This window comes from Lissotriton helveticus, chromosome 12 (genome assembly GCF_964261635.1).
Source record: "Lissotriton helveticus chromosome 12, aLisHel1.1, whole genome shotgun sequence".
NCBI classification, from domain to species: Eukaryota; Metazoa; Chordata; class Amphibia; order Caudata; family Salamandridae; genus Lissotriton; species Lissotriton helveticus.
Window position 1 is genome coordinate 271,701,060 of NC_136073.1, and position 25,323 is coordinate 271,726,382.

Genomic DNA, 25,323 nt, shown 5'->3' on the forward strand with positions numbered 1-25,323 from the left:
CACTAGCTGCTATTTGACGTTAGTATAGGAGGCTGTGAACTCGGAAGTAAAGTTATCTTGCCTTCTGACACTGTGCACCTGTGTACAAAGGCTCTTTCTTCATATCCGCGCCTCGCCAATAAATAAATGCACAAATTACCAAAGCACACTGCGTCCTTCCTCTGTTGGCCTGGCTGCGTTGTTCATCTGTGATGACGATTTATGGCGCAGCCGTACTGGAAGCGGCATCTGACCCACACGGTCAGATTTTTTACCAGATCAGAATATTTCGCAATGACTTTGGGGCACAGAGGGCAAAAGAAAACGGGGCACATGACACAAAACGCGACTATCTTTTAAGTTAATTGTCAACAGTTGGGTCTGACGGACTGAATCAATGGATGAAAACAAAAAAAGTTTGCCATCAGTTTGTGCAAATGTTGTGACACTTTTATTTGCACCAGACGATTACAAAAAATGGATGTACAATATAGTACCGTTCAAAGTCACAAAGAAAGCTACTTAACAAATGGCGAGAATTGGCGTGGTGAGGAAAAGCGTGGATGCAGGTAGTAAGAGTGAGAAATCAATCGTGAGGGAATTCTCCTATCGATGGCAACTGAGCAGAAATACTTTGGCCGGCTTTCAGTTCACCAACCATCAGACATGCGTGTTCTTTACAGCACTTTAAACATACGTAGATACGCAAGCAGAACACAAAAGCAATATGCCACAAACAGCCCCAGAAAACAAATAGTGCTTCGTGCATCATGAGCCGGCGGCGCCTGCGGCCTGGTGTGCATGGGCGCCTGCATTCTCGATTAAAAAGACTTCTACGAATGAATAGCAGATCTAAATTGGCAGGCCCACAGCAAAGTCCGACATGAACACTCAGTGAAATAAACACTAGCAGCTGACGTCTGCTGCATGCCACTTATTGGAATCGCATCATGGCCAATTCAGTCTTTCATCCTTTCAAGGTAGGTAAACGGAGTAATGTGGACACCTATTTGAATAATGCTTTCAAAAAACGTCAAAGTACGGCCGTCCGGCCAGCCATGATTAATTAGGGGAGGAGAAGTAAAGGCTGTGTTTGCGGGGAGAGAGAGGGGAGGTGCTGGTGTGGGAGGAGTGCTGCTACGGCCTGGGGGAAGCTGGATGGGGAGCGGGAGGAGAAATGAAAGTAAAGGCTGTGTTTGCGGGGAGAGAAAGGGGAGGTGCTGGTGTGGGAGGAGTGAGACGATTAAAAAAAATGGATGTACAATATAGTACCGTTCAAAGTCACAAAGAAAGCTACTTAACAATGGCGAGAATTGGCGTGGTGAGGAAAAGCGTGGATGCAGGTAGTAAGAGTGAGAAATCAATCGTGAGGGAATTTTCCTATCGATGGCAAATGAGCAGAAATATTTTGGCCGGCTTTCAGTTCACCAACCATCAGACATGCGTGTTCTTTACAGCACTTTAAACATACGTAGATACGCAAGCAGAACACAAAAGCAATATGCCACAAACAGCCCCAGAAAACAAATAGTGCTTCGTGCATCATGAGCCGGCGGCGCCTGCGTCCTGGTGTGCATGGGCGCCTGCATTCTCGATTAAAAAGACTTCTACGAATGAATAGCAGATCTAAATTGGCAGGCCCACAGCAAAGTCCGACATGAACACTCAGTGAAATAAACACTAGCAGCTGACGTCTGCTGCATGCCACTTATTGACATTTGACAGGAGTATACACTTATGAATTCTGTGAAACGTACATGTGCCCTTCGGTGTACTTCTCTCTGCTAGATGAATGGACAAACTCTTGATGAAGAGAAGCAAACTGAAAGTACGGCCGGCCTGCGGCCGGCCATGAATAATTAGGGGAGGAGAAGCCTTTGGGAAACTGAACGTACGGCCGGCCTGCGGCCGGCCATGAATAATTAGGGGAGGAGAAGCCCTTTGATGTGCTGGGCTGACCGTGAATGCGCGTGCTTGTTTGCTCACGTGATTCACGGGAACTTCCAGAAAACCGCAGGAACGAAGCCCTTGGTTTGACGATGTTTTTGGCTACTTGAATTCTCGATCCCTCAATGCGCTTGCGCGCATTGTAGGTCACGAGACCTAAAAAATACCCTGGGGCTAGAGGCAACCACACAGAGAACAGAGGGTGGACAGTATAGTCTGCGGTAAGCACATGGACAATGGAGGGTGGGCAGGATGAGTGTGGGCAACCAAATGGACAGAGCAGGGTGGGAGGGGCTGGGGCAAGCACACAGATGACAGAGGATGGATGGAAGGGGCTGGGGAAAGCAGACAAGCATCAGAGGGTAGGTAGGAGGGGATGGCGCGAAGCACACAGACAACGTACAGCCCTGACAAGTTTCCCAGGTCCATACGTAATGTACTCCTCCAGTCCCAGTTTTTATTTGAATTCTGGGACTTGTAGTCTTGTTTAATCCAAAATAGGACTACAAGTTCCAGAAAAATAAAATTTCCTAGCTTCCGTAAAGGAAAGTTTCAATTCTACTAAGGACTTGGAGGCGAGGATTATGCTATCTTTTTTTCGCTTTTTTCTATCAGCAGCCTCGAAAAACATAAAAACCCACGGATCACATAAACATTAGGAAAAAGTTCATATGTGTTCAACAGCAGTCAACCAATCAGGGTGTCCCAGGGTCTTCATAGTCCCACGACAGGGTGATTTCTTCCTCTTTGAGTGAAGAACAGCTAGGATGAACTATTATTCCTATTTGCCCGAATCATTACCTGCAATAGAAGACAATATTGAGCACTCTAGCCGAAAATAATCAAACGTTAGTTTAATAGTATGGACTATGATTGCATACAGAAAAAGGCACTTAACCACAATTTCATTGAGCACTGCAATACTATAAACAATGATTTACCTACTTTCTTTAATAAAGTTTCATGTAAAACCTTGGGCGGGTGGGGGTGCGGATTTTGTCATTCCACGACCCCGGGTGGGATAATCATCAGCTCCAAGTCCTTCATAGAATTGAAACTTTCCTTTACAGAAGCTAGGAAATGTTATACTCTATGTTAGGAACAGAGCTGAGGATTATACTAGTTTAAAGCTTATCCACAACTAGGGTTGCCATGTTAGGGAATGGCTTAAAATAAAAACTTTTAAAAACAGTCAGAGGATCAATCTGCCATGTTCATATCCTCTAAGCAAGCCCCGAAGGAGAACGCTTTGGATGCCATGGCTCCTCTGGTGGAATGAGCCCCAAACTTATGAGTGTAGATGCCTGCTTCTTGCATGGCCCACCTAATCTATCTAGAGATGGTAGAGAAGCAGAATGCCTTATGCGGTTTTGTAAGGGCAATAAGAAGCTGTCTTTCTCCCTTAGGATGGACGTCTTCCGTCATAGCTTCATATGCTTTATTGCATTTGACTATGCGTAACCTGGGAGAGTGCGGAAACGCCGGGTACGAGATCACTCTTGGGTTGGTCTTAGTTCTACATGAAACATGAAAAGCCACCCCTTCAGGAGTAAAGACTCTACCCATGATGTCCAATGCCATGACATCGGAAATTTGTCAGCAAGATATTAGTCACAGGAGACATGCCAGAGGAACAGGTCGAGCAAGACATTTGATGTCCCAGAGCACAGAATACTTTGTTTCCAGAGGGATAAACAGGTGTCCTCCCCTGAGAAGTTTACGTGTTAGTGGTTGTTCACCCACAGAAAGTCTGTCAAAAGGGGGATGACCCGCTGAACTTGCAGAACGGAAGGTACTTATTGTCCGGTATGCCAATGATGCCAAGCCAGGAAATTCAGGATATGGACTACGGGGATTCCCACGGAATCCAGGTGCCGTTGACGAAACCAACCCAGCCTCTTAGACCAAGCTGATATGTAAACTTTATTGGTGTTGCTCGCCCATGCCTTTGAGAGGAGGTCTGCAACCTGGCACGAAAGGCCCAGGACATGCCATTGTCTCCAGTAATCCTCCACGTCATCAGCTGCAGAGAAACCTCCAGGACTAGGTGTGGGGATTGTCGGAGGGATCTCGGAGAAGAGAGTTAAACAGGGGTAGATGAATTGGAGAAGCCGAAGAAAGTTCTATCAGACCTGGAAACCATGCTTCAGACCTCTATAAGGTAGTGGTCACCACCATGTCAGCCTGCTGTCGACAGACCTGTGCGGACAGCCGCATTATCATCGAGAAGGCGGGAAAGAACAGCCCGTCTCTGAGCTCCAGTCTTTTTTTTCTTTTAAACAGATTTTATTGAACGTTTCAGGTGAAGCAAAAATTCTATTACAAAACGCTTAGAAATGTCTCAATAATGCATGGTCATTTGTGATAACATTATAGCAATAGCAGGTGATACACATCTCAGCTTACACGATTCAAACAACAAAGTCCCCACTCCCACCCGCCAAACCCCTCTCCGTCGAACCACCATCTCTGAAACAGATCACTGCATGGTGTGGGTTCTCAACTGTTATCATCTATTGTGTATCTCATTTGTTAGCATATTAGGGAGGATCTCACTAATACCTATTGAGCGGCGCAGCATGGCATTCCATATACACAACTAATGTCGATATGTTTAGTTACAGCTGAGGAGCAACCAAGGCAGGAGTATGCGCCCATGATGATGTGGATGAGCTCAGTTCGGGATCTTGTAAGAAGTCTACTATTGTTCCCCAAGCTTGCGCAAGTTCCATCGAGCACAGGCCTCGCTTGGCCTCCCTGAGTAACACCTCTCCCTCATACCCAGCCCACCTTCCGAGTTCCTAATACCAGATGGGGAGACGAGGGCTTACCGAGGCCTACCAGTGTTGTGTAATCTCCTTTGTTATGAAGAGAAACACTAGATCCTGGAAGTGGCTTGTGCCTTATTTTTGGGGTTGTGTGGGAACCAGCTCAACAAACAGTGGTCAGGTGTGCAGGGGACCTCCCTAGAGGGGACAGCCGGCACTACTGTCATCACTTCCTACCAGTAGTTACTCAGATAGGGGCAGTCACACAGCATGTGCTTAAGCTCAACATTTGCCAGCCCGCAATGTGGGCAGGCCTCGTCTACTGAAATATTTATTGAAATGCCCGGGGTAAGATATGCCCTGTACAGGATATAATAATTAATCAATTTAAATGGGTGTTTCTCGAGAACTTTGGAATCTTTTCCAGAAAGTCGAGCCAATCTGCTTCTGGTATGGGGATCCCCAGATCCTCAGCCCATGGTCCCTTCAGCTTGTCTAATGGGCAAATCATACACCCCTCTTATGGCCTTGTATAGACGTGGCCACCTTGATGGTCTCCACAGATTGTACTACGGACTGGCAGGTTTTGTGTGGCAGAGGTTTGGACATACCCTTTTTCCAGCCTATGCAGAAGTCTTTGGTCACCACCCTATGTAACAAAAAATGCCCCACCATGAGGTTGAATTCTGCCAGTAAGTACTCTAACGGTAGGAGCTTGCCCGTGCGGAACATGTCCTCCACTGTCATCGCTCATGCCACTGTCCACTCATTGAGACCGACCCACCTCCCACCATGTGATAGAATTGCCAGCATTGTTATCGGCATTTCTGGGACATATGAGATCCATGTTCGTGTCTTTTGACAGCGTATCCAGCAATTTCTCATGACCCTCAGTTCCGGAGTATTAGTCTCTGAGCTCCAGTCTTGCATGAATGCATCTGTCGCTTGAGCCGAGAGATCCAGCCTCCAGCTGAAGTACCTGGCAAATAGGTGATTCAGTCTGGACACAAAGAGGTCCACAGAGAGGGGACTCAAAGGAGGTTCAATTTCCGAAAGACTGAGGGGTTCAGGTCCACAGACTGAGATCCCTCAGATGGCGGGAATGCCAGTCTGCCACTTGATTGTCTGTCACTAGAAGGTACTTCGCTGTGATGGAGATCTGATTCTCCAGGCAATATTTCCTGAAGCTCATTGCTGGATCTGAAAGGGGTTTCGACTGGGTCCCCCAAAATTATTGATGTACCTTGAGCCATCTTGAGACAAACATTGCACTGAATTCGATCTTTTTACCAACATTTGACTGCGGAGGAGCCTGCTATCAGCTCTAAGCAATTGTTGGGAAGAGAACTCTTTAGTTCTGACCAACTTCTGTCAGCGGAGAATTCCCCACATTGAGCTCCCCAACCCACTCCACTGACATCTGACTATCACTAAGTTAGGCTGGGACCAGAATACGCAGCCGCTATATGCCTCCATATGGGCTAGTTACCATTGGAGTACCAACCTCGCTTCTACTGACAGGGGGACGCACTCCAAATACATCAGACCTCTTTGTGAGAAGTTGGGAGGCACTTAAGGGCCCTGTAATGTAATGTAAAGGGCATTTCTATAGCACTCTGTTACTCCAAGAAGTGTTCTGGCACCTCAGTGATACCTGACTGAAAGAGACAACCACTAATCCTGCTTTAAAAGCCAAGTTTTCAGTTTCTTCTGGAACTGGGAGGTAGCTGAAATGCTCCGAAACTCCAAAGGGAGTTTGTAACATGTTGAAGGACCTAAGAATGAAAAGGACCTGCCCCCCAGTCTGGACCGCTGAATACTTGGGATTTTTGCAAGGAAGAGGTTGGCTGAACGCAGAGGTACCCTCCTGCACCAGACTGATGGAGTGCCTTGTGTACCAGGAGCAAGGTCTTCAAAAGGATCCTCTTCCTAATGGGAAGGCAGAGCAGCTCCCTAAGATAAGAGGATACATGAGTTCTCAGAGGTAGACCTAGAAGAGTACGGGCTGCTGCATTTTGGATCGCCTGCAGCTTACTAATCAAGTAATCAGGCAAGCCCAAATACAGTGCATTGCCATAGTTAAGTCTAGATGTTATTAATGCCTGAATTACCAGTTTCTGAGTAGCAAAAAAGAAAATGCAGAAACTTCCTCAGCACACGTAACAGACCAAAACAGGTCCTTATCACTGCATTAACCTGAGACAGAAAAGAAAGCTCACCCTCAAATTTAAAGACTCGATTGTTGATAGAGCTAGTGTGGCGTATTGGAGGAGGAGTATCCACAGGCCAAAAGGACTGCCAGGGCTCATCTGCTCTCACACCAAAAAATAGTAGTTCCTTCTTTCCAGCAATACATTTAAGCTGGTGGTGAGTCAGTCCCAAGAGAACACTTCATCCCTACCCCAGGAAAAAATTAATTGGGTGTCATTAGCATTTGAGATTGTTTTTGCTGCCAGAGCCTCTGCCAAGAACGCAAGAGGAGTGAGCTATATATTGAATAAAGTAGGGCTCAAGGCTGAACCCTGTGGTACTCCCACTTGCAGATCACAAGACCCAAACGAAATGTAGGGGACCCGGGAATGTGGCCTGCATGGATGAGGATAGATGGCCAACCACTCACGTCACCTGGTGCAGTGAGGTGACTGATTTTGTTAGAGTGTAAATCAGTTTGTGACGGATCTTGGCGATCTCCCGGGAGGGAAGGTTTAGAGTCGCTTGTACAGAGTCTACCACGAAGACAAGGGAATGTGTTGGAGACAAGACTGACTTTCTCGTTGATGAGAAACCCCAGCGACTGCAGGAGGGAAATTGCCCACTGAAGATGGATGCGTATGGCTCAAGTGTCCTGGTTCATCAGGAGAAGATCGTCCAGGTATAGGTGTTCCACCACTGGTCGGAGGATCTTGGTGAGCACAAATGAGCCAAGGAAAGGCTGAAAGGCAGGGTAGTGAATTCATTAGTGGTGTTGAGCCACTGAAACTGGAGAAAGCGCAGGTGGAGGGGAAATATGGTAACTGTAAGGTACACGTCTTTTAGATCCAGGCGGCCCAACCAGTCATTGGGAGAAGATTTCAAAGGAGGTAAATTCCCTCCACCATGAAGTAGCGGTAAACCAACCACTTTTTGAATAGTTTGCGATAGATTACTGGGCGTTTCCTCAGTATCGCGTTTGTCTACTAAGAAGATGTTGCTGAGGAAACCACGAGGGTGCGGGTCCATCTGAGCAATGGTACCTTTGCCTAGTTGGTCTTGAATTTCCGTGTCTACCGAGGAGGATTGCTCAGTGGGAAAATGAAGGGGCTGTGGAGGTCTGGGTTAAAGGGGGAGCAGTAAAACGATATGTGAAAACCCTGGATGGGTTGAAGAACCCAGGTGTCTGAGGTTAGAGCCTCCAATTGTGTGCAAATTGTGGCAGTCTGCCCCCCAACTGTACCTGAGAGAAAGGGATGACACTCACTGGGAGAGGTGTTTTGCTGATGTCCTCCTCTAGATACACGGTGCCTGGGGTAGAAGTCGCCGAATATGGATAGGTCTTGGTACTGACCCCGTGGAAGAAAATAGGATGACTTTTGTACCTAGTGCGTAGAGAAGCCTAGTAGATGATGTACAAGGCATCATGATTATGTTGTGCGAAGCTGGGTGTGTAAACAAAGTAGTTTCAGAGAAACTAATCCAACATTGTCGTGAATGCAAATGTGTGTAAAAAGTCTTCGCTGACATTTTATTTTCTAGTACAGTGTACGGTATAGGCTGCCTATCTACATGGGCCCAACTCTGGAATATAACAATAGTGAATCATTTAATTGACAACAGGCCCGGTGGGTGTTCAAGGAATTGGAGTTGAAGGGTAATTGATTACACCTTGCAAGACAAAGGAGGCTCTGCATACGGCCTCATTAAGCCCAAGAAGGCCTGCGTGTGCGGTAGCAGAGGGGGGAGGTCAGTGACCTAAAGTACTTGCCCAGCAGGCATCACATGGAAAGTGCTGTGGCTTCAATGAAAATTATACCGTAGGCTGGTGGTCTGACCCCAGCGGGGTGTCAACTCTGCGGACCAGGACCAACCCAGCGGCCGGCTGATTCGATCGTGATCCTTGACAGGAATGCGATGCAAGTGGCGGTCACGGTGAGCTTGCGGAACTGTGTACAGGGACCACCCAGCGGTCAGAGGACTGCTCCTCAAAGTCCCGACACACAAATTAGCACCGTGCAGAAACAAGCGTACTTCCACGGGTGGAGTAAGATGCTTTAAGAAGGGAATCAAATACAGTTTGTGCTTCCGTGGGTGGAGTAAGGCACCCTGTGAAGAAAATACACAAAAGTTATCACAAATCTCTTTCAATCATCGAAAAACATAAAGGGTATCAAGCCTGCACTAAACTTATGGCTGCGAGGAGCAGCGAAGAAAAAGGAAGAAAGGATACTGTTGGGGGACAAAGATGGCCCTGGGAAGTCCTGATCGGTAGAGCTCTGAGAAACTCATAGGAACTTTATCCCTAATGTTCATGGGATTTGTGGTTTGTGATGTTTATTATGGCTGCTGATTGAATAATGCGAAGAAAAGATAGCATAATCCTCACCTCCTGTCCTGACATAAAATTCAAATACAAAAACCTGAACTGGAGCAGTACAGCACTGATGGACCAAGGTAGGCAGATGGGTCTGGAGTAGAAACACTGAGGGGGGTACAGTCCATAAGGTAGACAGCAGAAAACATGCACTCTTGTAGAGTGCTTAAACAAAAAGAAAAAGTAGCCCCTCAAAAATGAGCAGTGGAAGGAAACAGTCTGATGAATAAGATACAGGAAAGTGAGAGTTATAATGCAGCCAACCAATGCTAAAAATAGGCCTCACTTACTGGGAGAAATCTTCTAGTGCTACAGGGCCATTGATATTTGATTTTAATTAAAAAAACCTTTGGAGTTTATTTATGAAAATCAAAATAAATGCAGAGGCAGCAGACATAAAAATAACAACATTCAGTTTAGCTAAGAATGCTTCCGCCCCCCGAGGAGCCTAGCTCGCGACCGTGATGGTCGCCCTTTAGCTCGGCTCCCACAGCCCTCCGTCCTGATTGACTATCCTGTCTTCTATCCTGTCCGAGGACGACACATCTTTTGGGGCATTGAAACATAACGGCTTGTTCGTACTTACCATCCGACCCCGGGGTCTCGGTGTGCAGTGGCTCCGGAGTTGTGGCCTCCGAGGGATCGGGGCCTCTGCGAGACTTGGACCGGGACCTGGCCGGCGGGATCCGACGGCTCTCGGCCCCGGCCGAGAGCGAGAACCAGTGTTGGGAGCCGATGTGCGAAGATCCCGGCGATCCTGACCCGGGCCTGCCCTGGTGGCCGCTCGGCCGACGTGGGTGAGAGGCCCCGGGACCTGATTCTGTGAAGGGGTCTCCCTCCGCCGCTGCTTGGTCCGGCGGCCCTGGTCCTTGGGGCCCGGACTCCGCTTGTTTGAGGCGCCGGGGCTGGTGCTGGCGGAGACCCGTTTTGGGCGGATATCATTTTGGCATCGAGGCCGCCCTTGCTGGGACCCCCGGAGCTTGTAAAGTCCTACATTTGCGAACTGTTATTTCCGGGGGTCTTGGTGGGCGGCGATTGGGCTGATTCACGAAATGGCGGCCGACCCTCTGGAACGAGAATCACCCTGTGGCGGCGGGCCCGTGTTGCCTAATCGTGTGGGGAGCGGATCTGGTGGACGTGAGCCGACGGTCAGAGATATCCTGGAAGCCCTGAGATCCCTACACGCTTCCCTGGCCCTGGGAGTCTCGGTGGGTCCGCCACGATCTGCCGCCATTTTGGGCGGCCATTTCTTCTTGTCGCACTCTTGTTTCGATGACTTCATTGCCTCGCCCCCCTCGATTGACTTGAGTGTCTCCGCCACTGATCGAAGATCGTGTAGTGCGCCGGTGACTTTGGGGCGCCCTGCTTTTCATGGTTCGGACCCCGGGGACTTGGATGCTGTACTGCGACCATGTTCGACATTGTTGCCTGAAACTATTGGTGGACTGCCTCCTGTGCTTGCTTCGACGACTTTGCCTGTGTCTATAATTGGGGCCACCTCGCCCGATCCAGTGGCGCAACTGAACTCCTGTTTTACACTGATCGTGCTGCGATTGTTGATGCATCTACACTTTTGGTTCGGACTATTGCTCCCTTGTGGATCTATCTACCCCCCACGTAGCTATGTTAGTCACCATTCCACTCGACTATATGCTGATTTCGTATTTAGTATGTGGTTTTACATTGCCATGTGGTGGGTGGGGTTTGTCGCTCGAAAGGGTTGGGGGTGAAATGTACGACTTCTGTTTTATTCCCGGTATACGATTTAGTAGCATCATTGTTTTTAATCGTAGAAAGGTGGGCGGTCCCCTTCTCTTAATGTTTTGTAGTGAGTGATGGGGTGTCGTCCTGGTCTGTTTTTGACTGTGCTTTTCTGGTTGGGCGGGGGGCTGCGGCCGCCTGTTTGGATTATAGTTATTCTGCTCCTCCCTCCTGTCTTTTTTTCTTCGCTTTTGTTGTTTTTTTTTTGTCTCGTTCTTCTTTCTTACTTCTCGCTATATTTCGGGTTCTGGTTTAGGGCGACAGGCACGCTGTCTGAAGGGTAGGCCATAGCCTTCTACAGGGGTGCAGGGTGGGACGGGTGGGTTGGGTACTATTTTTGTTTGTCCTCTGGTTCTATGGCCCTTTTCTATCTCTTTTTCGTGAGGCCGCGTCTGTCCTGACCTCCTCTGGTGTGTTTCGGGTGGGGGGTGTGGCGTCGTTAATCCTCCTGATAGGTTTCGGCTGTCTTTCTCCCCGATCGCCATACCCCCACTTGGGCCGCTATTCCTTTTGTCTCCTGTTTTCCTGCCACGGGGGGCCTGGGTCGGCGTGTCTTCTTCCTTTCGTTTTTCTTATTTCTTTATTTCCCTTTTTATTGTCTTCTCTTGTCTTCCCTCCGTTTTCCCTTCCCTTCCCCCTCCCCTTCCCTACTTCGTCCCCTCCCCTTTTTCCTCTCGGTGTCCTAGAAGTTATTATGACGAGCTGGTTTTGGTTTATTGTCTTTCCGATCCCTCTGTTCTGGCTTGGTAGTGTCTTGGGTGGCGGGCATGTTACGTGAAGAATGCTCAGGGGCTGATTGTGTCTCACATATCCTGATTTCTTGAATGCATTAGTATTATCCCCCCCGATCTTCTGGCCCCATGCCCCCTTATTAATGTTGCAGTTGATTACGGGATATCGGATGCCTCCGTATTGAAAGTGCGCCTGTCATATGTCTTCTCCCCATAGTATAAAATTAAGCCTTATTTACTCCTGTGTTTTAGCCCTTTGGTTCCTGAATTTTTCTCTCCCCTTTTATGATTGTACGGCCTCTGCTTTGTATTGATTGATTATGTGATATTTGCCTGATGACTCCTGATTGTTTTGTACATTGCGGCCGGCCGGCTGGGTTGTAGGCCTTGACTTGTCTCTCCTTTTTGAGGTCAATAAAGGTTTTCAAAAAAAAAAAAAAAAAAAAAGAATGCTTCCGCCGCAACGGAATGGCGAGAGTCTCTATACTGGGAAGGTTGTTCTCCACTGGAGTCAGAGACCAGCACCAACCTATCAGACCCTCGACGGAGCTTGCACCAATGACTGTCAATATAAATTACATCAAATAGGGAAGAAAAATCTATTTGAGGCAAAGGAGAAATAGAAATCGCAAAAAGTTATAGAATATGACATGCAACCACATCTACTCCTGTCCAGATAGTTAAATAGGCTGATTGGCACGATTTAAATACAAATTCTGTGATTTGTGCTGGAGCTTGACGATGGGAATAACACTTGATGACAGGAATAACACAACTAGGAGTAAGGGGGGAAGCGGGCTACCTCCGCCTGAGGACTGGCCTGTTCTCTCAGGATTCCACACAACACACAGGTTTGCAGCTGCCTCCAGAGCTTATTGCCTAGATTTAGTGCCTCCGTACGAGTATGGCGTTCCTAGGACTGCCGTACTTGCTGTGGCGGCCTGGCCACCCCTGCGGATCCACCCGCCATATTCGGAGTGTGGCTGTCGGTCCGCCACAAAACTGGTGTCTCTTCCGGGATCCAGGATCCCGCAGCGGTGGCAGAGCAGAAAGTGGCAGGAATCTGCTGGTGGTAGCGATGCGGCACCGCCGAGCATATTCCGAACTGCAAATCCACTGCCCATTTCATAGCGGAGAGCCAGGTATAAAAAGGGTGTCAGAGATGTAGGTAAGGGGACCCTAACAGGGCCCCTGGACGAATCTGGGCCTGAGGGGTGCATGGGGGAAGCAAATATTGTGTCCCACTGACATTGCACCCTCGTTCCTGCTTGGTGTGGCATGCACAACATAGTGCATGCCACACCGTGCAGGAACGTGATGCAGGCACTCTCACGGGGCGATCTGCTGTTAAGGCCCTCCTATGCGCTTAACAACCACCGGCGTGAGACCGCTGCAGCACCGGCCGCCCTGGATTCAACTCGGAATCCGGTGGGCGGGTGCACCACGGGCTTGGCAGTCCCCCTGTGGGTGCTGCAATGGTGGTCTTACAGGAGGATTGCCTAACTCGTAATAAGGTCCTTAGACAAGCTAAAGCTACCTGTCCAAAGATATATGGGCCAGTGTGCTCTAATAAAAGATGTAGAAAGGAACAAAATAACCCACAGTTAAATAAGAATTGTAAGGGACAGATCAATGGAGAAAAAAAGGTTTGTGTGTCCGAAGGGATACTTTAAATACAATATAGAAAAGGATACAAACAAAAGCAAAAAGGGAAGGTAGTGGAGTGGAAAGCCTAGACTAGAGGAATGTAAACAAAAGTTTTCTTACAGCAGAGAAGATGAAACAGAAATTGAGAACGTAGGGAGACACCAGAAATTAAAACAGTGGGTTCCGAATGTGTGGGAGCCAAAGACTTTAAAAATAAATAAGGATGGGAAGTAAGAAAATAAGTGATCGTGTTCCTATAGTTTTGCCATTGCAAGGACGATATCCTTCTTCTGCTCAGGGGCAAAGTGCAACTGGAGTGATGTGTAGAGAGAGTGCATTTCCGTTAGCAGGATGGCTCTTTATGGAACTGTGAGAATTCATGGTGTTTTGCTTTTGTCTAGGAGCCCACGCTCAACAAGATGGGAGAGAACCTTTCTCTGAGAGCCCTCCAACCTGTACTTCGCTCTCCAAAAGTGCAGACCTCATGCAAGTGAGCTTCCCCTGCCAGAGCCACCATCCTTTCATCTGTGAATATGGTAAGAATCAACTTCCACAAGGTTAAACCCATGATAGAGGGTACTAAGGCATCATATGCTTGCAAGTCCTTGTTACACCTAGTGGAGCTTGAAGTTATTCCTGTGTGTAAGGGGAGCATAGAGGAAGAAGCAGCAAACCTCACACAATGTGCCCCCCATACTCAGTAGGATGTTGTTTCCATGAAGGTATCTAGACTTTTTTGCCTTGCCTCTGAGAGGGGGGTAGAAAGAGAATACGCAGGGGACAGGAATAAAAGAGGGAGCACAAGTGAGCTCAGGACATAGAGACATGAGAGAAAGTCTGTGCCAGTGTCTTTTTGTGGATTTGCTAAAATATTTGCAAAGGCGAGACAGTGCTTCTCATCACTCACTCTCTAATGCCCACATCTGTGACAAAGTGATTGGTTGAAGCCTTTACACATCAAGCGCTTGCATCCACATCTCTTAAGTGAGGTCGGTCTTTGACTGTGGTACCAATAAATACACTTATATTTTTTATTTCTCATCTGCAGAATATTTGGAAGGACAAGGCTGTTTAGTTGATTATACGTCTTCTTGGAATTCAATTATGCCATCATCACTCAACTTAAAGGTCAGTCTCCTGCTGTTGTTTTCTCTGAAAGTAGTTTGAGTTTACTATTCCACTCTTCCACCCACATGATAAGCTGCAGGTGGTCGCCTAAGTCCTTTGTCACTCTGACTCAGTCAAAACACAATTTGTAACCCAGTAACTTACCCTGGCTCATTCCATTACCTCTTAGTAACGATTTCCCTTTCACATGGTAACCAGATTTACCATGGTCAAAAATTAAACACTACTATCCAACCTCATAATAATTTAAAATGTTTTCTGCATAGCTCGTGATGTTCTTTGTTAGGTCGAGCCTGTCCCATTCCGCAGGAATGGATAGGATCGAATTCATGTCGGCAAAATCCTCTTCAAACTAAGGGGTTTCAGCCCGGCGTTTTCTTGCAGTTCACGTGAACATGCACGAGCATTCACGGCCAGGGCTTCTCCTCCCCTAGCAGCACTCCTCCCACACCAGCAACTCCCCCCTCCCACACCAGCACCTCCCCTCTCTCTCCCCGCAAACACAGCCTTGCCGTAGCAGCACTCCTCCCACACCAGCACCTCCCCCCTCCCACACCAGCACCCCCCCTCTCTCTCCCCGCAAACACAGCCTTCCTTTCATTTCTCCTCCCCCTCCCCAGCCAGCTTCCCCCAGGCCGTGTTCCCTCAGATATGCTATTGCATATCGTTTGCTACCTCTTGTATTTTGTTGCTCTTGATACTTGCACAACTGTCACTATTGTCTCATGTAACGTAACGTTTGCTTTTGTAACATGCTCACTTGTAATTTTGGCTTCATGTATCTAAAAACGCCTCCCTCGCGCTCATTTCTCCCTCTCTCCCGCTGCCTAGTCCTCCCACCCCCTCCCTCTCCAGCGCGCGCTCCACTCGCATCTGCCTGCTGCTCCCCCGCCCACCCCCCCCACTCCCCCAACCAGCAATGCCGAGAAGCTTGTTTCCACTAAGAACATATCGTTTGCTACCTCCAGGCCGTGTTCCCTCAGATATGCTATTGCATATCGTTTGCTACCTCTTGTATTTTGTTGCTCTTGATACTAGCACAACTGTCACTATTGTCTCATGTAACGTAACGTTTGCTTTTGTAACATGCTCACTTGTAATTTTGGCTTCATGTATCTAAAAACGCCTCCCTCGCGCTCCTTTCTCCCTCTCTTCCGCTGCCTAGTCCTCCCACCCCCTCCCTCTCCAGCGCGCGCTCCACTCGCATCTGCCTGCTGCTCCCCCGCCCACCCCCCCCACTCCCCCCACCAGCAATTCACACACAGCAACGCCACTCACACACGCAACGCAACTCATCCACGCAACCCCACTCATCGACGCAACCCCACTCATCGACGCAACGCCACTCACACACGCAACGCCACTCACACACGCAACGCCACTCACACACGCAACGCCACTCACACACGCAATGCCACTCACACACGCAACGCCACTCACACACGGAACGCCACTCACACGCAACGCCACTCACACACGCAACGCCACTCACACACGCAATGCCACTCACACATGCAACGCCACTCACACACGCAACGCCACTCACACACGCAACGCCACTCACACACGCAACGCCACTCACACACGCAACGCCACTCACACACGCAACTCATCCACGCAACCCCACTCATCCACGCAACCCCACTCATCGACGCAACGCCACTCACACACGCAACGCCACTCACACACGCAACGCCACTCACACATGCAACGCCACTCACACACGCAACGCCACTCACACACGCAACGCCACTCACACACGCAACGCCACTCACACACGCAACGCCACTCACACACGCAATGCCACTCACACACGCAACGCCACTCACACACGCAACGCCACTCACACACGCAACGCCACTCACACACGCAACGCCACTCACACGCAACGCCACTCACACGCAATGCCACTCACACACGCAACGCCACTCACACACGCAACGCCACTCACACACGCAACTCATCCACGCAACCCCACTCATCGACGCAACGCCACTCACACACGCAACGCCACTCACACACGCAACGCCACTCGCACACGCAACGCCACTCACACATGCAACGCCACTCACACATGCAACGCCACTCACACATGCAACGCCACTCACACACGCAACGCCACTCACACACGCAACACCACTCACACACGCAACGCCACTCACACACGCAACGCCACTCACACACGCAACGCCACTCACACACGCAACGCCACTCACACACGCAACGCCACTCACCCACGCAACGCAACTCACCCACGCAACCCCACTCACCCACGCAACACCACTCACACACGCAACGCCACTCACACACGCAACGCCACTCACACACGCAACGCCACTCACACACGCAACGCCACTCACACACGCAACGCCACTCATCATATTGTGCTGCAAAACTAAATACTTATAAGGTCCCACAAGCGAGACCTATTGGCAATGCCAATGCTTGTTTTATTATATCTTGTTAACAAGTGTTTACAATATATATCCATGCATACCTACAGTAGGATTCTATTGTCGGAACCATGACTAAATACAATAAAGAACACTTAAATCAGTCTTGTTATTGGCAAACAACAATCCCCCATGACCCACATGAACATGTGTGCCTAGCCTAGGTCATATTTATACATTCAACACTATACGACGCTGACTCATAACAGTGCCTCCCAAAGAAAAGGACCACTATACCTACAAGTTAAATTCAAGCAACACAAACAAAGCACAGCACCTTGTTCCAGGCTTGCACCACAAATCATCACACCACCTTACCACAAGAAACCCATAGGAGGTACTGCTTTCTCATTACAAGCCACCAAGCTCTGGAACTACCTACCAGCCAGGATTAGAAGCATTCTGGAACATACAAATTTGAGAAAAGAGCTGAAAACAAGGTTATTTCCAAGACAATTACATAATTCCACAACCCTGAAACTGAACCAAGAAAGATAATTGCGTCTTCATGTTCAATCCACAGTTTACAACCCAAAGATATGGAACAACCCAACCAGCACCCTACTTTCTATATCCAGGTCGCTAAGAAAGGCTGTGATATGGTTGGAGTGGGTATTAATATTGCAATAACATTCAGGAGCAAATTATAGCTTCATCATTTTACACTCACATAAGATATATATGCTGCGGGCTTGTCCATCACTCAGTGCTATACCAGCCAATAAACTAGTCATCACCAACTGAACAGGCACAGAATAATTGAAGACATCTGCACATACTGTTGGCAACTGGAGGGCTCTAATCTAGTTCACCAAAGCAGCTCCCAACTAGCTGCACATAATGACCTCTTCTTTACATCTAACAATGAAATTTGGTATGAGATGATAGTAACAAAGCCCATCCCAGCAGATCTCCTTCACCATCTTTCTCTCCAACAATGCCTAATCAGGACAAAAACGCTGAACAAAATGTCAGGATGGACAACACAGAGCAGTAATCAGCTAAGGAGACCAGGTCCTTGTACTCCAAGGCACTTCATCCGTGCCTTTATCAATAGCAGTTGCTTTGTCAGATAACCAGATTGTTAGCTGATCGCAGATTATTCAATGGGATAATGTTGTTAGCCAGCATCTGCTTACAGCTGAAGATTTATTCCAGAATGCTTTGTGCGCCTTGCCTACATCTAAGGTGTTAGATTAGAGCCTAAGGTAACTGAGTTCTGCAGCTAATATCAAAAAGGGGAGTGAAGAGGTGGTGCTCAACGGCACCAAGGTGGGCACATCCTCCTCTCCTGCAAGTACGGGTTATCAAAAAAGGTCCACCTCAGACTGAGTTACTGTGTGTCCAGGTGTTCTTGGAATACACAGTATGTGTTAAAATACCCCTCACACACCAAAAGGGCCCTTGGTGTCATGCTTCATCATCGGGTCTTCCCGCCCCGCTGCGGGACGGGGCGTGCTACGACAAGCGACTACGCTGGAGCACCTTTCTTTTTGTGGGTGCTATGTGAGTGTATTGGAGTGAGCGTCAGTGGGGTGAGGGGTGATATGAAGAGTGATGTTAAAATAATACCTGGCCGTGTGAAAGAAAAAATTTAGTTACTGGGCTTACTCTCCTGTGACCTGCACAGGAGAGTAAGCCCAGTAACTAGCTTTTTCTCTCCGGTCCACTCTTTTTAACTATACCAGCCTGTGACTATTAAATTTTTTTTCTTTCACACGGCCAGGTATTATTTTAACATTACTCTTTATATCACCCCTGACCCCACTGACACTCACTCCAATACACTCACATAGCACCCACAAAAAGAAAGGTGCTCCAGCGTAGTCGCTTGTCGTAGCACGCCCCGTCCCGCAGCGGGGCGGGAAGACCCCGATGATGAAGCATGACACCAAGGGCCCTTTTGGTGTGTGAGGGTATTTTAACACATACTGTGTATTCCAAGAACACCTGGACACACAGTAACTCAGTCTGAGGTGGACCTTTTTTAATAACCCGTAACTGAGTTCTGCAACACGCTCAGCCATCTGGTATACAGGTGGTCCTGCATGGAGCTATGGCGTGCATCGTCGTCAGGTGAAATCTGAAGTGTATGAATGAGTTTATCCCAAGCTGTAGCTTTAGGACTTTTTTGTAAGCCACTAATTTCCTATCGAAGCAGCACCACTGATTCCACCTCTGACCGTTGAGGCTTGCCAGTGTGAATCTGCTGGGAGTGACGCCACTTGCCATTTCAATGCAATTATGCACCTGGCCAACAAAAGCACCAAGTCAATGAAAAGGTTGGTTGCCCCCCCCCCCACCCTCCCCAACCCCTCACCCCCACCTACACCCTCCTGCCCGTTGGTGCCTGTAGAGGGTCAAAACACAACTGTCAATACTGCTCAGGTCTTGTCAATCTGTGGCCCACACGAGTGTTATGCAAACAGCATCTCAGAAGGTACGCATAATTGGACAGTCCCAACACATGTGTAGGATATCAGCTTGGACAGCATCACAGCAAGGGCAGGCAGGTGGTGCCGTGGGGTAGATTCTTTTGAGTCTAGTCGGTGTCAGGGAGGCGTTGTGGAGGATGTTATGTTGTATATATTGAAATTGGTTATTGTGGAAACCCTTTCAAGAGTAAATTGGTGCTCTTTGCCATTCTTTGAGGGTTCGGGGTGCCCTAGATCTTGTTCCCATTTCGGCAGTAGGTTAACAAGGGGGTCAATGGTCCTGTCTGGAATGGCTTTTGTGTTTCAGGATATAAGCCTTCTTTTGGTGCCTAGGGAGAAGAGTGCCTGGGCTAGTGGATATGTAGAGGATTCAGTGACTGCAGTGCCCCAAATGCGCTCTAGTTCGAGTACCAAGCTTCTGTGTGTTAGAAATTGCCCTGCCAGAAGGCCAATCTGTACCGATAGTAGATTGAAGGGGATCAGGATGTTTTTCTGAAACAGGTCTCCCAGTGTGCACACTCCCAGTAGCACAGAAATCCAGTAAAGGTCAAAAGTAAGCCAGAGTCAATTAACCGGCAAAGTGTCCCGGCAGTGAGAGTACTTCTTGTGTACTAACAGCGTGGACCACGCTATTAGTACATGAGGAGTACTCAGCGTTACTGTACTCAACAACATATAATGTTTTGGCTATATGGATGTATACTCCTAAATCGATGTGCCAGCCCTGAAGAAGTCGCGGTATTAATGATCAATCGACGAAACACATGTTGGCTGAATATATTCAGGCTAATTACATTATCGGCTTTCTGTTTGGAAAATGGTTTTGGAGGATTTTTTCTTTGGAATATGAACTAACAATGATGCTTACCGCAAGCCTAATGTGAAGACTTGGACGACATCTGTTGAGTCTGAAATGGAAACGTGGATTAAAGTGGACTACTACTTTGAGATTGCTGAACTCTTGACTATGTTTGCAAAATACCGGAGTGCTCGAATTTGTATGTTGATAAGGCTTGCTCCCCTTTTGGAGGGCATATTAGGGTTGTTTATGATAACAACCGACCCTTTATCCTTGGAGCACCACTCGTATACTATATGTGCTGTTTACTTCCCCGAAATTATATTGCTGTGCGCCCTGATTCGTTGCACTATCTGGTTACTGTATTATCTTGTAAAATTCCTGTATTTTGTTCGGCTGATATCTCCATCAGGTGGAGTCCCACAAGCCATAGAGCCAGCCACTGGAGCTGAGCTGCTAGATAGTAGTGCTTAAAAATCAGAGCACCCAGTCCACCTCGATCTGTGGGTAGTTGTAACTTGGATAGGGTGACTCTACGTCTTCCTCTATCACAAATCAAGTCACCTAACATTCCATCCAATACGCAACACACTCTACAGGGGATGGAGATTGTACATTCGCAAAGCAGGAGAGTGGTCTCTGGAATATCACAATTATGGATAACACAACCCGGTCCCTGGACAGTAATGGAGAGCAACTTCCAAAATGTGATGTTCATTAAATTTCCCTGGAGAAGAACATGAGAAGAGTGGTATATATTAACTAGCAGTCCATCCCGACGTTGTCCGGGTATGAATTGCTGCCGGACAGTAGTATATTGTTTTGTAGGATTTCGTTTTTATAGCATTTCTTATCTGTGACAGGCCTGTGAAACGCTCCGATTCACAGTGCACAGCTGATGCACTTAAGAGTGCGCGTTCAGTAGTGTGTGAACTCGAGTTTCCCTACTTTATTTTTCCTTGCAATATTATATAGCGCGAACTCGACAACATGGCATGAGCACAATTTACATTACAGAAGAAGACATTCATTTGTGGTAGGCACGAGGAGACAAAGCGATTTGCCTGGAATCACAGGATGTTGAGCTGATGCCGAGATTCAAACGTAGCTCCCCAGCTCTAAAGTTCGCAATTCTAGAACTTGTGGCGGAGGTGTGTCTAAAAGTGTATGTCGGTGCTGGCCATCAATGAGAGAGACCTGTGCATTTTTCAAATGGGTGGTGAAAAAATATGAGTATGTTGCTGGAGATGTGGGCCGCCGTGCCACCAATGTACTTACCGGGGGAGGGTAAACACCCATTATTCCGCTACTTTCTTTCCGCATACCATCACTCCGCATACTTTCATTACGAATGTACCATGACTCCGCAATGCCATTATAACGCATTGCATTACATTTTATATGCTTTTACCACGCATACATTTACAACGAAATTCGTTGTAAATGCATGAATGGTAAAAGCATGTTTTTTTTAATGTTTGGATACGGTAAGAATGGTTATAGCAGTATATGTTTTGGGGTACTGAGGTATATATTTTGGGGTGTATGGGTATTTTAAGGGTTCAGATATAGTTTTGGGTTATGGGGTACAGGGGTCGTTTTAGGGTTTAGGGATAGGTATGGGTTTTGGGGTACAGGGGTATTTTTAGGGTTCAGGGCTAGGTTTGGGTTTTGGGGTACAGGGGTATTTTAGGGTTCAGGGGTAGGTTTGGGTTTTGGGGTACAGGGTTATTTTTAGGGTTCAGGGCTAGGTTTGGGTTTTGGGGTACAGGGGTATTTTAAGGGTTCAGGGCTAGGTTTGGGTTTTGGGGTACAGGGGTATTTTAGGGTTCAGGGGTGGTTTTGGGGTACCGTGGTATTTTTAGGGTTCAGGGCTAGGTTTTGGTTTTGGGGTACATGGGTATTTTTACGGTTCAGGGGTAGGTTTGGGTTTTGAGGTACAGGGGTATTTATAGGGTTCAGGGCTAGGTTTGGGTTTTGGGGTGCAGGGGCATTTTTAGGGTTTAGGGATAGGTTTGGGTTTTGGGGTACAGGGTATATTTATAGGGTTAAGATGGGTTAGTGTTTAAGGGTGTTGAGGTATTTTAAGGAGTAAGGGTGTGTTATGATTATGGGGTGCAGGGGTATTTAAAGGGAGCAGGGTGGGATTAGCACACGATATGAGGCATGGCATGAAGGGCGGAACGTACCACACGCCCCCAGCGTTTGTCACGCCCCCAGCACACGCCCACAGCACAACGCAGACACGCCCACAAGGGACTACTTTGCTGGCACGGTTCTTTTACTTTTTAAATGTATATGGTGCGCGTCTGCATAGCCTATGTCCTTCTGCTGCAACTGCCCTTTCCAACGCTGTATTGGGTGTTGTGATTGGTACTGTGGTTCCTGAGATTACCCGCCTCAAAGGTTTGGGCTCTCTCTTTATTATATTAGTACTAGCAGCCCGCCCCGACCTTGTCCGGGAGCAATCAGGCTTCCCCGACCCCCGCCAGCCCCGACATAGCAGCCCGTCCTGAAATGAGTGTTCAGGGCCCCCAAAGGTTCAAAGTTCTTCCTTTATAATAGTAGAATAGATTTAGATAGATAATACAATACAAAACAACTATTCAATTAACATAATTCTTTTTAGGTTTAATGATATTGTATAGAGCTAATTCCTATAAAATAGATATTTTAATTATTAAGATTCCTTTTTGAAAGAAAGATAAATAGGTTGTACTTGTGCTCATCTTACAACTGTTCTATGGCACGACGTCTTTAAACATCATATTTTTAAGGTTACATTTAAATGTCTTAACTATTTGCCATATTTTATAGGATCAACGATGGTTTCAGGGGCAGAATCTGCAGAGAAGTAAGAGGTCCTTGTTTCAGACTCCTCTTGGTAAGCGTATTTGTTGGTGGCCATATCATTTTACCACTGTCATTGTAACTGCCTCACCTGTGTCTTGTCACTGTTTTTGTCTGACTGCTTGCCTTTGCCTCCCAGACTCCTGTCTCTCTAACATACTGGAATGCTGCCAACTGGTACTAAAGATATATAAGAATCCTCTTGTCGCTACTCCAAGCAGAAGTGATTAACTACCCAAAAGAACAGATTCGGCCTGTTTGCTCATTGCAGATTATATTTTTTCAGGTACTCTTTTGATCCCCTGGATGCAGCAACCTAGGACCTGCTGCACAGTACTTCAGGCAGCGCGTCCCAGGGCCGTACTGCAACCTGGGTCTTTGTCTCTTCTAGAAAAGATGATACTGGTAGCGATATGCAGATCAATCAGATGTTGGCAGACTTGCTAGGTGAGGGCTGCCAGCTGCAGCTCTTACATCGAATGATGCCAGACACATTTTAGGAAGGCAGTTTTCCAATCAAAGAACCAAGGATGCCTTTATCTAACTACAAAATGATTCCAACTTATCACGCAGAAAACTTGAGGTAATGGAATTGAGAGGGTTAAGTCAGAGAGGGCACGAAGGGGTAACATTCCTCCATATGGTAGGGCCATCCACCTACATGCAGTAGACCCACTCCGCTTTGGCTGGGCCATCCCATACTTTACCTTCCTATGGAACTTAGGAACTAACATAGTTCTCCTTACTATTCACAGGCTTATTCGAGGTACAAAGAACAAGATTTAGGTGAAGAGTCAGGACACGTTAAAGGACCATCGGGCCACCATCCCATCTTTTTGGGAGCATAAGTTTGCTCCTGGTGAGTTAAAGGTATATTCAAAGAGAGTAAGCCCCTTCCTGACCTCCAACCATAGGGGCTCCTATCAGTTACAATAACTTGCACGCCTCTTTCAAAATGGCACAAAAGCAATGAGCCACAATCCTCCAGAACCATTTCTGGGTTCACACAAACTGCTGTTATACATTTTCACGTTTTTTATGCTGCTTTCTGTGTCCCTAACCTCCAACCGATTTAGAAGTGAGCCTGGGTCTCCTGACAGGGCTGTTGTACAGGGTCCGGAATCAGGCAATTAAATCACGATTGCAAACTTTCAAAAAGCCAAGAAAAGGGAATGCAGAGATATTTTCAACCCTTACTCCTTGGGTTCCTGCTAAGCTGGCCTGAATGGAGCGGCTGCCATGGTTTTTCATCTGGACTACAGACCTTTTCCCCTATATGTTTACCATTGCCCAAACCACGTTTAGGGTACACCTTTTCGAAGTCCAGCAAATGTTTAATAGGGGTACTAAAGTTACAGATGGCACTCACCGCAATTTAGGTGATGGGGGATGTTGCAAGACTTCTAGGAATAGCAGTTAAATTCTTGTTAAATCTCCGAGGTTACCAGGACACATTATACTTTCTGATTGGTTTACAATATCCTTAAGCATTTGTGATACGTCCCTCCCAGTATAATCTGAGGACCCAAATGAAGAATTAGCTTTCTTATATTTTTATTTTTCTTTAATTGGGAAATCTACACAGTGCTGAGTGTAATTTTTCTGGTGTTCAAGTGTACTGTAGCACAATGAGGCAGGCAATGGAACAGGATAAATCGACCTGCACTCAATATACAATATTGGAGAGATGTCAGCATCTTATGGTGTAATTATGATCTTAAGCTTTGTGGAGTTTTCATCCAATTGCCAACAAAACAATCCTTTAGATTAATGTCCAAGGACCTCATGCGTAACTTTCCCCCAGATGCATCAACAACCCATTTTGCGATTCCTTAATAGCGAAAAATACCGATTCGCTATTAAGGAATAGCAAAATGGAATGCATCAACAAATCACTAAAAAAATAGCGATTTCTTAGAATTCCTTAATTGCGACTCACAAATTGCGAGTCGCAATTAAGGAATACCTCCCCGTTCATTCCTATGGGCCTAGAGTCCCATAGGAATGAATGGGAAGACAATCTCAATTTGGGAATCGCAATTAGCGAATCGCAAATTGAGATTGCGATTTCAAGGGTGCAGGGGTGTCCAACGGACACCCTGTTACACCCCTGAAATTGATCTGTGCACATATGTTGCGCACACACATGCCCTTAGGGCATGTGTGTGCGCAACATGAGACTTTTAAAAATGCACTTTAGTGCATTTTTCAAAGTTTTTGCAAATTACCATGAAGTTGTACTTCATGGTAATTTGCAT

General features: G+C 47.3%; 1 protein-coding gene across 1 annotated transcript in view; it reads left to right on the forward strand.

The window, feature by feature from the left end:
- The first annotated feature begins 1,282 nt into the window (after positions 1-1,282).
- Positions 1,283-25,323, forward strand: part of LOC144798005 (polycystin-1-like protein 2) — a 365,276-nt gene continuing 341,235 nt past the window's right edge. Inside the window, exons 1-2 of the mRNA XM_078668796.1 lie at positions 1,283-1,322; positions 13,802-13,936. Of these exons, the coding sequence (XP_078524922.1) occupies positions 1,283-1,322; positions 13,802-13,936 (175 nt within the window). The remainder of the gene's footprint in view (positions 1,323-13,801; positions 13,937-25,323) is intronic.